This window comes from Sceloporus undulatus, unplaced genomic scaffold (genome assembly GCF_019175285.1).
Source record: "Sceloporus undulatus isolate JIND9_A2432 ecotype Alabama unplaced genomic scaffold, SceUnd_v1.1 scaffold_17, whole genome shotgun sequence".
In the NCBI taxonomy this organism is placed as follows: Eukaryota; Metazoa; Chordata; class Lepidosauria; order Squamata; family Phrynosomatidae; genus Sceloporus; species Sceloporus undulatus.
The window spans coordinates 74,160-87,347 of NW_024802939.1; the positions used below are offsets into that span (position 1 = coordinate 74,160).

The window sequence follows — 13,188 nt, forward strand, 5'->3', positions numbered from 1 at the left end:
ACACAGGATATTTTTCCATCCTTGCATGCGAAACTGAGTTCCTAACAACCTGCTTAAAAATCAGGAATGTGAGCCATGGCCTTCTTGTTTTCACCTCCCGTCCCAATTCCCTCCCTTCTCCACCCTCCCCAACTCCCCTTTTTGCTATTTCTCACTCCAGTTGAAGGCTTTGAAGCATGGACACAAAACAAGTTTGCTCAGTGACCTGGAGGGTGAGGGGAAAATCCTTGCCAAGCTCTCCAAATGACCCAGCACTGATACTTTTGCTGTTCCTCTGCACTCGGCAACCTGCCTAATTTCCCTTAGGCTGTCCAAGTTTTGAGGCCTAGATTGGCTGCATCCGCATTGGAGAAACAATGCAGTTTGACACCGCTTTAAGTGCCATGGCTCTATGCTATAGGATTCTGGGGACTGTAGTTTGTTGTGGCACTGGAGCATGTTTAATTTGAATAAACATGCAAAGAACCCCACTCTTCAGGCTGCATCTGCAGTGCAGAAACAATGCAATTTGACACTGCTTTAATTGTCATGCCATATATGTATGTATGTGTATTCCAAATAGCAAATCTTGATTTTGCCATTTTATATAAGGGACACAATTTCACTATGCCATTGTATTTAACAGGACTTGAGCAGCCACTGATTTTGGTATCCTGGCACCAAAAGACAGCAGATCCCAGGGGCCCCTATATGTGTGTGTCTGTGCACACACACACACGCACGCACACACACACACACACGTACATACAGGTGTATGTGTGTATGCATGCAAATACAGTATATGCATTCTAAATAGCAAACCTTGATTTTGCAGGCACCAAATGACAGCAGATACCAGGGGCCCACTGTTTATGTGTTTGTGCATATACACACACATATGTATATGTGTGTATGTATGTATGCATGTGTGTGTGTATATATGTGTGTGTGTGTGTGTGTGTGTGTGTGTATATATATATATTACAAATGGCAAACCTTGATTTTGCCATTTTATACCGGGGCAACATTTCACTAAGCCATTGTATTTAATGTGACTTGGGCATCCACTGATTTTGGTATCCACAGGAGGTCCTCGCACCAGATGACAGCAGATACCAGGGGCCCACCGTTTATGTGTGTTTGTTTGTATACATATACGTGTGTGTATACACACACAGAGAGACATATTCCACATAGCAAACCTTGATTTTGCCATTTTATACCAGGGGCACCATTTCACTATGCCACTCTTAATGTAATGGGACTCGAGCACCCACTGATTTTGGCATCCAAGGGTGATTGTTCCTGGAACCAAACCCCATCAGATGAAACCAAGGGCCCACTGTAGTAGCTGGCGAGACCCAGGGATGCTGAGGGGGGTTGGTGGGAAAGGCCGCTGAGGGAAACAAAAGGCCCGTTGACCCCATAACAGCCAAGGATGGAAACTTCCTAATTGGCCTCCAGTCCTGGTCCAATTCCAGGCTCTTGGGCGAAGGCGGGAAGGAAAGAGGCCTAACAAAAGGCGGGCGGCGATGTGCCTCTGCCTCCGGCTTCTCTTCCCAGCAGGTGGCTCTTGCTGACAAAGCGCCTCAGGAGACAAAGGGGGCTCCCACAGCCTCGCCATCTTGGCCCCCCTTTTTCTTGTTCTTCCATCCAGAGGCATTCATTCCTCTCTCACATTAGCCAGAGATTCTCACCCTGTAAAACCGTTAACCCCACCTCAGCTTTTCTTGCCTATTTGTTTATTTTCACATCATCCCCTCAAAAAAAGTCGCTTGATTTGTTATTTCAATGTATGATTTTTATATTAGTGGTTTAATTGATGTTTTTGGGATATTGGGACATGGGATTATATGTATTTTTTTTAATTTGTAAGCCGCCTCGATTGTCACTGACACAAAAAGGCGGGATATAAATAAAGTTTTGTTTTTATTATGATAATTAAAAGTCACCACAATAAAAGCAACAACAGCATTGGTGTAGTCACACTCTCAGCCTCAGGGTTTGGCCTGGGAAAACCTCCCCTGAAGCAACCTTGCCTTGAAATTGCCTCAGGGAAGGGTGGCCATTCGTCCTAACAGACAAGGAGGCCCAGGCTCTGCAAAATGGAGGGCGTTCTAAGGGGGGGAAATGGACATATAAAAGCTAAAAACACTCTTAGAAATATAAATTCATCTTTCTTAGTCATGCCCAAATGGAGGACGTTTTGAAGTTCCCCCTGAGCAGAATGGAGGACACGTCCTGGAAAAGGAGGAGGAGGAGGTGTGATCACCCTGCCTTAGGGTTGCCATTAGTTGGGAAACGACTTGAAGGCACCCAACAACAACAACAACACGTTTGTGTGTGGGGTGTTTATGTGCTCCCCAGACTCCCTTCCTCTGCCCCCTGGCTTTTCCCAAGACAGAGTGACCAGGCGTCCTCCATTTCCACCTTCTGTCCAGGAGGAATTCCACAACGTCCTCCATTCTGAACCTAACTAAGAAGCATGGATTTACATTTCTAGGAGTGCTTTTAGATGGGGTCCTTTCCTCACATAGACACACACACACCCATGAGGAAGGGGCCCCATCTAAAAACACATCCCATATCTATATCTAAGGAAGGGACCTCATCTTGATTGAGAGTTCCTGCATGGCAAGGGGTTGGACTGGATGGCCCTCGTGGTATTTTCCAACTCTATGATTCTATGATCTAAAAACATATTCCATATCTATTTATATTTCAGGAAGGGACCCCATCTAAAACATATCCCATATCTATATATCTATATCTGAGGAAGGGACCCCATCTAAAAACATATCCTCTCTCTCTCTCTCTCTCTGAGGAAGGGACCCCATCTAAAAACATATCCCCTATCTATATCTATCTATATACAGAAGGCGCCCCATTTAAAAACATACCCCCCCATATCTCTCTCTTTCGTGCACTGCCCAGGAGGCGGCCCCCCCGCTCGCCGGGGGCCAGGCAGGCTAAGCCTAGGCGTGGGGGCCGGGGGTGGGTCTCGCTCCCTTGGCCAGAGAGAGAGAGAGAAGCCCCACCTCGCGTGAGCTAGAGAGCTGTGGGCGCCTGGCTGAGAGAGAGAGCCAGCAGGGACTGAGGCTGAGCTGAAGCCGAGGGCTTCCCATTGGCAGAGAGAGAGAGAGAGAGAGAGAGCCAGGGAAGAGGAGGAGGAGGAGGAGGCGGCGGTGAAGCCGAGCTGCCATCCGCCACCGCCGCGCGCACACACACAGACACAGAGGCGCGCGCACAGGGATAGAGGCGCAGAGAGAGAGCGCGAGAGAGGCAGAGGCAGAGAGGCTGCCGTATTGTTATTATCCTTGTAGGCGAAGCGAGGAGGTGCCGCTTGCAGAGAGGAGGAAGACGGGCGGCAGAAAGTGAGGCTGCTATGCAGAGGAGCCGGCGCCGAGGAGGCAGCAGCAGCAGCAGCGGCAGAGGCAGTGCCAGGAGGGCGCACTTGGAGACCCATTGAAAAGAAAAGGGAGAAGGAGGAGGAGGAGGAGGAGGAGGGATCTGTATCTTGATCTATACCCCGCGAGGAATAGAGACACAGAGAGACACCCGGCCTGTTTGCTTGCGTCCCCTTCGTCGGCCTTCGCCTGGCTCCCTGCGAAGAGGACTTCGCTGCCTCCTCCTCCTCCTCCTCCTCCTCCTCCTCCTCCTCCATGTGCCGGATAACGGGAGCCCCGCCGCCGCTGCTGGTGCTGGCGCTGGCGGCCCTGCAGCAGGTAAGCCGAAGAGGGAGACCGAGGAGGGCCGGGGCTGCTGCTGCTGGGGCTCTTTGTTCTTGGCCAGCCCCAAGGAGGAGGAGGAGGAGGGGAAGGGCGGTGGCGGTGGGAGCTGGGCCTGCTTCGGCCGGGGATGGAGGGACCCTCCGGGGACGAGCGAGGAGGACTAGAAGGGGGCCGGGGATTTGGGGGTGAGGGTGCCTCCTCCTCCTCTTCCTCCTCTTGGGGTGCGAATAATGGACACAGGTCCTCCGCGACCACAAGGAGGACGAGGCCCCGAGAAATGGAGGACGCCTCCAGGCGCCCAAAGGAAGGGGACCTGGTCAAAGATATATATATATATATATATATATGGCCAAGTCCTCCTCCCTTGGTGTGTGTGTGTGTATGTGTGTGTATATACATATATACCATGAATTTCTCTAAAGAAATTAGGGCTTTTTTCATAGTCATTGCCCCGAATGGAGGAACAGAGGTCCTAACTAGAAAGGAGGACGAAGTGGAGGACGCCTCAAAACACCAAAGAAGGAGGACCTGGTTAAAGAAAAGCTAAATAATAATAATAAAAATAATAATAATAAAACAACCCATGAATTTATCTATGAGTGTTTATGTGTATATATGTATATGTATGTATATATGTGTGTATGTATCTAAACACTCATAAAGAAATTAGGGCTTTTTAAAAAAGCCATTGCCCCTAATGGAGGACAGAGGTCCTAACTAGAAAGAGGACGAAATGGAGGACACCTCGAGACGCCCAAGGGAGGAGGACCTGGCCAAAGGAAAGCTATATAATACAAAACTACGAATTTCTCTCTGAGTGTGTTGTGTGTGTGTGTGTGTGTGTGTATATACACATACGTATACATACACAAACACTCATATAGAGAAACCCTGGTCCGAGAGGAATCCCAAAACGTTCTCCATTCGGGCCAATGGCTTTAAAACCCCACAAATTCCTCTATGAGTTTCCTTCACTGGGGCAATGAGTAAATGTGTGCTTTGTGTGTATGTATGCATATACACAAACACTCGTAGAGAAACCATAGTCCGGGAGAGATCCTAAAACGTCCTGCATTCGGGGCAATGACTAAAAGAAGCCACGGATTTCCCTATGAGTGTTAATACACACACACACATAGTGAAATTCGTGGGGGTTTTTTAGTCAATGCCCCGAATGGAGGACGTTTTGGGATCCCTCCCGGACCAGGGTGGCCAGATGTCCTCTAAACTACAAAGGAGGACGAGACGCCGCAGAATCGCAGGAACAATGGAGGGCATGGCCAAATGCTAAAAGCACTCCTCTAAAGATAAACTCATGCTACTTAGTCATGCCTGAAATGGAGGACGTGTTGAAGATCCTCCTGGGCAGGATGTAGGACGCGTCCTATAAAGAGAGGACGCCTGGCTGGGGGGGGTCCACCCTGCCTTAGGGGTCGCCATAAGTCTGAAAAGGATTGGAAACAACAACAACAGCTCTTATCCTGTGTGTGTTTGTGTAATGGGATGCTCCTAGGGGGACCAGAGTTGGTGGGGGAGCTTGGGATGAAGCGGCTGCTTCAGTCAGGGCTTGTGGGGGGGGGGAGATGGGGAGAGAGAGAGGGACTGTTTTCTCTTTCTATAAAAGGAGCAGGTGGATGCCTGGGCTATAATAAGAAAATATGGCAGGAAAGAGGGAAGGAGGGATAGACGGAGAAAAGGATGCAACGGCTTATGGAAGGGAAGCTGGCCCCGGGTGACCCCCCTTTCTTTGTTTTCTTCTTTCCCTCCCTCCCCTCCTTTCTTCTTTCCCTCCCTGCCTCCCTTTTCTTTGTTTTCTTCTTTCCCTCCCTCCCCCCCTCCTTTCTTTTTCCTCCCTTCCCTCCTTTCTTCTTTCCCTCCCTCCCTGCCTCCCTTTTCTTTCCTTTCTTCTTCCCTTTCCTTCCTTCCGTCCTTCCTCCCTTCCCTCCTTTCTACTTTCCCTCCCTGCCTCCCTTTTCTTCCTTCCGCACTCAAGGAAAGAGGGGTGTCTGAGTGGGGAAGGGCTTCCTCTGTGGGGCAGGGAGGGAGTTTCCCCAGGAGGGAAGTTCCTCTGGAGGAGGAAGAGGAAGAAGAAGAAAGTTGGGTTCGCTTCAGTGTCAAAACATGTGTCTCTGTGGGAGACGGGTGGGCTATTGCGTCCCTCCTTTTGGCCCAAGGGGCCCCTCGCTGTCCCTGCCCCACAGACCCATGTCTTCTGGATTGTCGGTTTTTGGAGAGGCTTCCCAGACAGAGAGGGGTCCTCAGTCGCACAACCAGGAGGTTCAAACCGCCCCCCCCCCACCACCACCGCGGGCTGGACTAGTTTCTACTTCATCTTCCTCAGCCACCTTCCCCGGGGCAAGGATGGATGGATGGATGGATGGATGGCATTTCTTCACTCCCTTCCCTTCCCTCTTCTTTACCTCCCTCCCTCCCTTTTCTTCCTTTCCTTTCTTCTTCCCCCTGCCTCCCTTTTCTTTCTTTTCTTCTTTTCCATCCTTCCTTTCCTTCTTACTCTCCATTCCTTTTCTTTCTTTCTTTCCCCCTCCCTCCTCTTTCTTTTTCTTTTCTTCTTTCTCCCTTCCCCTCCCTCCCTCCCTTTTCCTTTTCTTGTTTTCCTTCCTCCCTCCCTTCCATTCCCTTTTTTCCTTTCCTTTCTTTCCTTCCTCCCCTTTCTTCCTTTCTTTCCCTCCCCGCCTCTCTTCTTCCCTTTCTTTTCTCCCTCCCTCCCTCCCTTTCCTTTTCTGTCTTCCTCCCCTTCTTCCCCCCTTCCTTCCTTTCCAAAAGAGAACTCGTTCCCCCTTGCCCCCCTTTGGCCCACTGGGTGCTGGGAGGGTGTTTGGGGGTGTGCCCTGGGCTGTGAGACCCCCAGGAGGAGCCCTGCTGCAAGGCTGCTGCTGAGTGGCCTCTCGGGGGACCCCCTCAGCTTCCCCAGTTCCGCGGGGTCCGAGGTGACCCTGGAGCGGCCCTTCCCTTCCTTCCTTCCCTTCCTGGGTCCCGGTGGAGAGCGGCGCCCGAGCTGAGCCATTTCCCGGCCGGCTAATCCCTCCTCCTCCTCCTCCTCCTCCTCCTTCTTCCCGGGGAGGATTTAATCAGCCTCCGCCGCCCCCGCTCCCCTCCATCCTCCTCTGGCTGCTGCTCCTGCTGCTGGCGGGGATTTCCATGGGGCCAGGCTGGTTTCCCCTTCCCCGCCTCCTTCCCCCAACAGGGGGCGCCAGAGGAGGGCCAGAAAGAGCCCCAAGGCAGCAGGGCCAGATGCCCTCCCTGCAAAATCTCTTTGCAAGAAGAATGTAGGACATGACCACCTATGAAAGCTCAAAACACCCATCCCTACTGCATAGTCCTTCTCAAAATGGAGCCCCTTTTGCAGTTCCTCCTGGACAGAAGGCCGGAAATGGAGGACAGGTCCTGGAAAAAAGGAGGTGGTCCTGGGGTCTCTGCCCAGGGTCCTGTGGAGTCAACCCATCTACCTACCTGGCTAGCTGACGCCTTATTTAGGGCTGGATATCCAGGGTTCAAGGGAAGTACAGTAATAGAGCAGAAGGCGGCATGCAAGATGGATGGGCTCTATTAAAGAGATCACTTTGAGTATGAGTTTGCAGGAGTTGAGCAGAGCAGCGGAGGACAGAGGGTCTTGGAGATGTCTCATCATCAGGGTCGGGTCGAGATCGCACTTAACAACAACAGCAGCTCCAGGGTTCAGCTGGGTTTGTGCAACTGTGAGGGGGAAGGTGAAGAGTTGAGGTCCCTGGGGTGCATTCAGCACTTGAGCATCTGTGGCATTGTGTAGAAAGCAGTGTGATGTGGGGAAAAGGCATCTCCCCCCCCCAGTGTGCCAGGGACCAGCCCCATATTTGATGATGATGATAATAATAATAATAGTAATAAATTTACTTATTTATATCCCATCTATCTCTATGAATCAAGGTGGGTTACAGAAGTGCAATTCAATACAGTACATTAAAATACATAATAAAAACAAAATAAATAAAATATAATCCCCTGACCCTCCCACCAAATGAAAACCATAACAAATAAAAATATAGATTAAAATAGTTAAAAAGGTGAGTTGAGGAGAGGGTGTATTGGTGTATTTGTCAGAGTGACGACTGCCCTCCTTTTCCAAGACATGTCCTTCATTTAAACCTTCTCTCCAGGAGGAATTGCAAAACGTCCTCCATTTCAAGCATGGCTAAGAAGTATAAATTTCTATTTATATGAGTGTTTTGAGCTTTTATTTGGTAGTGTCCTCCATTTTTCTTGCAGTGCCCTCCATTTCACGGTGCCTTGCCCTTCTCTGTGGTGAGGACATCTGGTCAACCTGCATATTTGGCCCATTTGCTATGTTTTTTTGTTTTCTGCAACCTGCAGCCAAAGGCTTAGGGACCAGCTCTGGTCCAAGGATCACCATTTTTAGAGGACCATCAAGGACGAGTGATCTGGGTTTCTCTCATCAGAAAGGAGAGAAGATACATCATTTAAAGAACTGGGTTTGAAAGCCTGTGTCAAGTCTTAACTATGGCTGATTTGTTTGTTAGGCACTGGCAGATGGGTTTCAATTTATGGTGACGCTGTGAATGAGAGCCCTCCCTGGTTATTAACAGCCTGCTCAGGTCTTGCAAACTCACATCCTTTATTGAATCAATCTACCTGCCTTCACTTCTCCTCTAATGCCATTTGGCTACTATGAGGCTTTAGATCTTCCTAGGTTGGGGTTTTCAAAACAATTGGGGTCAAGGCTGTGTGTCATTATGTGGGAAGAAGATGAGTTGAGTTGTCCTCTCTGGTAGGTTTGTGTTTGTGGCTTGGGAGTGGGCTTGCTTCTTTTTCCTGCAGGCTGGGATTGTCGCTTAGAGCAGAGCTTGTCATGAGAATTCAGATGGTCTGGACTGGAAGAAGTCCTGCAGAGGAAGCACAAAGAGTCATGGGGCAAATGTCTTAAATATTTCCGTTGAGTTGAATGCCTCAGAGAGTAGAGGATCCCCATGGTTTGTTAAGTCAGTGTGGGATGTGTGTCGAACTTATCCCTGGGATTTAGGACAGTCCAGATATAGAAGGTTATCAGTGGTGACCCTGTGTGGTGGACATCATGAGCTGCATGCCCTTGAACTGTCTCTGAGGTGATGTTTAGTTCACTTGGGTGGACTAGAATCTCATGTCAAGATGGGGTGATGTTTGGAATATTTTTATTTTCAAACTGAACTTGTGTGTGTGTTTAAATGGCAAAGGTTCCTTTAGGGGATCTTCCTGAAGTGAAGCAGGAGATGTGTACACATGGGCACTGGTGGTGTGGTCAGTGTGAAATCCTGTCTTCCCAATGTGAAGGGCAAAGAGGAGTTAATCTCAGTGACAGATGGTGTAAATCACTGCCTCTTTAAGTGGCATTTGTGATCAGAAGCACATCTTCTAGAAGCGGTAAGTGGCTTTTCCTATATGCAGTGCGTTGTGGGTGGAAACTGAATGTTTCTGGTTGGTCCTGTGAATGGGGCAGGCGTTTTTTGCAAGTGAGGGAGGCTCTGGTTTAAATCCCGCAGAGTTGAGCAATTGGATCCAGGCAGGCAGCTGCAGTAGCTGCAGTAGCAGCAGTCTCTGTCCATGGTGCAGAGCTCCGATTACTCTCTGGCTGTGAACTGGATCCCTGCTATTGAAGTGTGGTAAACACAGACTTGGCACATTGCAGAGATCCCTTCTCTTGTTGTCTCTGTTTCAAATAGCTGCATTTTCCCCTCCTTCTGCCACTGCCCCTTTCGCTTTGCTTCGTTGGTTGCATCAGACATTAAGGTGCTGAAACATTGATCCTAAACAGCTGGGGGATTTTCTCCTTGGCTTAATAGGAGGTTAGCTTGTCCTGATGGGAAAACATCTGTGTTACTCCTCCAGTAACTTTCATTAAAACAAATCTCTTCTCCTTGGAGGGGGCAATTTTAACTTTTGGCGAAGTGTATTATTTTCAGTGTGTATAGATAGCATGAGTTTGCAATTATTATTTTTGTAAAAAAACTTTTTCTTTCTTTTTAAAGGCTGGTCCCTTTCCACAAATATTCCCTCTCCCCAGACCCCCCCCCTTTTTTTTGTTAGCTTCCCTCTCTCCCCAGGCAGCTCTATTAACAATGTCTCAGTTTCTCTTTTGTATTTCAGAAGATCACTTAGTAAATAAATTAGTAAATAAGAGGTTTACAGCTGTTATTTCATTCTGTGCTTTTCTCTCCTTCCAGGGACTGTTTTTGAATTAAAGCAGAATCTGTGAATTATGGCAGGAACTAGCTTTATTGCTTTTGTGTACCACTTAGTGTCAGTGGCATGTCATGGTTGGAGAATCCAATTTCCCCCTTGTTTGGATAGCCGTTAAATCAGGTTAGGACTCTTTTTTTAATAGGGTGTAGCAACACTGGAACTTAGCTATGAAATCCGTTTTATAAACCTGCATCTGAAAAGCGGTCTTTAGGTGTGTGTGTTTCCACTTGTCTGGCTTCTTCAGAGCCACTCAGGACAACTTAAATATCAGACATTATTTAGAACCTTTATATTATGTACTTTGCACAGAGGCAGCTTATGGATGAACAGTTATCTTAGGACATCTATATTAGCTAGGTGTCTTTCGATTTTTAAATCCTTTTCCATATCTGCCAGATATTTCCATAAGTGTTCACAACTTTGGTACTCTTTTTTATCATAGAAAAGTAGACAAAATGTCCAATATATATATTCAGAAAAATACAGCATTTAAAAACACACTGGAGCTCTAGTTTCAGCATCACTGAAGATGAATGTTGGCCTCCTCAGTTATTTTTTAAAATGAAATTGATGGCTATTATGCAAAAAACCTGACAATAAGAAGGGGAAACTGTTTAAAAGGAACATTATTTTACAAGAACAGCAACTGTTAGTGCTTTTGAGATTGGGACAGGAACAATTTCTGAATTAAACTGAGATGAAATAGGGATTTGTTTAAATAAAAAGGGAAGGGGAAGTATCTGGATCTGAGAAAAACATCCACACAGGCTTTTTTTTCTTCCTTAAAGTAAATAATCAGTTACATTTGGAAACCTGATTAGTAAATCTAATTCCTTTTTGCAGTATATGACTGGGACCATATACAAGTAGACAAAAGGCTATACTATTATAGTATTAAAAATGGATCAGAGGACTATGAGAAATGGTTTCTGGATATATTAAAACAAGCAGAACAGATATGCATTTATGGTTCAGTGGCTGGAATTAGACTCAATGTGATAGAAATGGAAATTCTCTTTTTATCAATATTTTCTGGACTAATAGTACCATTCTTTGCTGTCTTTTCATTGAATTTATGTGTTGCTTTATGAGCTAGTTGCCAGTCTCTAGAATAAGCTTGTGGAGATTGGTACAAAAATCCAGGCTGCAAACTGTTTTGTAAGGCGAGGTTGTCATGTGGTGATCTCTTTCTCCCAGCTAGACAATAGTATGAAGCTAGGAGTGAGGAGGGGCACATTGTGATGACATCAGATCACCTGCTGTTTGTGTAAAACAGAGAGTAAGCACAGGTTAGGCCAGTCCCTAAATATTTTTTTCTGGATTAATATAGGCGACCTTGTGCTTTACAGAGAGTGTGGAAATGTCCGGATTTTTACGCTTAGTTCTGTGTATTTCACTAAATTGTTCCTCCTATATATTCCAAGTGGTTGGAATTCCTTATAGAAACTGGGTTTTGATATATATTTTGAATTCTTTAATGTTTCATTTCCATTTCTTTTTTGCTTTCTTTCCCTGACTTCTGATTTGCATGTTTGAAAAAGTCTACAGGATTCTGTTTCTATAATTTCAATGGTATTTTTGGACTGTAACAGAAAATGGTCAATATTTCAGGATTGTAGTGTTGGGTTTTTCTCTTTCTTGGTAATGTCAGTGGCACGTTTGAAATATGTCTGATCAAAAAGCTACAATCTGTATTGATTTTTCTTTTAATGGTGATGTTATCAACATTTTCTGGAGAAATATGGGGTTGTTGTTTTGACAGATGGGTAGGAGAATAAACCATTTAAAAAAGAAATTGTTTACTTACATATTAAACTAGCAGATACATTTGAAATATGTTTTTGAGGAGAAGGAGAAGTCGACTTTGTGAGCAATAAAATTATTTGAAAAAATGCACATTTTGTACCTGTTTTATCTGGTTCGCAGTCAAGATGATGTGCTTTTAAATGTTGAATTCATTAACATTTCATAAGACATTTCCACTAAAATAAATACCAGAGTTACAGCTAAATCTTTAAGGGTTATTTATATTTAGATATTGCCAAGCTATGGGTGTTATTTAAGAAGTTTTACTTCTTTTCCATTTCATATTCTGAATTGCTGTCATATCACACTGAAGTGCATGTCGGTACAGTAGTTGCTTTTCAGTTTAAGGTGGCAACAGAGCAATACTTGGAAGAACTTTGGACTAAATGCCAGTTTTTAAAACCATCTGACAAAACTTCCTTTGAGGGGATCACTCTTTTTTTAATCCATCGCTGGCTTGGAGCCTAACTAAAGTTCCATCAGTTAGAGCCATCCTTTCAACGAAGTTCCATTTATGAGATTGGTGCCAGTGGAAGAGGGAGAGGGCAGTTTTCACTGATTTTGTCCCTCCCGTCTTCCTTTGAAACCCAGAAAATCTGCTTCTCAGTGTTTGAGGTATCCTATATAACAGGAGGATCAGAGTTGACTCAGGGAGGCTGCAAAGGGAAGGGAAATAAATGGTGATATCCACACCTGCTGTTTATCCAGTGGCAGGCTACTCTGCATAAAAGCCTTTCTAGATCCACTCCACAATCTTGTGCTTTGCTTGTGATCTGTCTATCACATGTTTTCATGTGTCTTTGAAGCTTACAGTAATAATAGCAGAAGCAGAAGCTTGTGGGTTAAGACAGTTTAAGAAAGAAGGGCAACCACCTCACAAAATGCTTGGCAAATTAGAAAGCATTAAACATTCACTTACTAATTTGTTCAACTTCTTGTGCAAAGCATAAAAATAGTTTGAGGAAACTGAATGGGCCTATTTTTATTAAGGAAGATGACCACTTAATGACTCATGCTTTGTTTCTTAGTGATATTTTTATCTGTTCCTTATTTAAGAAAGTGAATTACTTACATATCTGTAGTATCTGTTTTAGTTTCCATTAAATTTAAAGCAGACAATTTATGCACTTCCTTTTCTTTCATAATTAAAAAAAAACAGGCTTTCTAAATTACTTGTGATACGAAAAAACTTAAATGTCTAAGAACTAGAATCTACTTCACTAGGTGCATGAAGTCTATCTTTATTTTACAGAGGGCAAAAAGATGGGCTGGATCCAGATTATGTGACTGGAACTTAGGTCCCATTGGACTTAATGGGACAAATTCATTCCATTAAATTAGGTGGATCTAAATGCTACCAATTGGTAGGCCGGTGTAAATATGGAGGGTAATTTACTATGTGGCATTTTTGTATTCAGTTATACAAGATCAGTATAGTGGC

The 13,188-nt window shown here is 45.7% G+C and overlaps 1 protein-coding gene across 1 annotated transcript in view; it reads left to right on the forward strand.

Moving 5' to 3' along the window:
* The first annotated feature begins 3,063 nt into the window (after positions 1 to 3,063).
* LOC121917405 (cadherin-2) overlaps positions 3,064 to 13,188 on the forward strand; it is a 189,933-nt gene continuing 179,808 nt past the window's right edge. Inside the window, exon 1 of the mRNA XM_042443342.1 lies at positions 3,064 to 3,704. Within this exon, the coding sequence (XP_042299276.1) occupies positions 3,642 to 3,704 (63 nt within the window). The 5' untranslated portion in view covers positions 3,064 to 3,641. The remainder of the gene's footprint in view (positions 3,705 to 13,188) is intronic.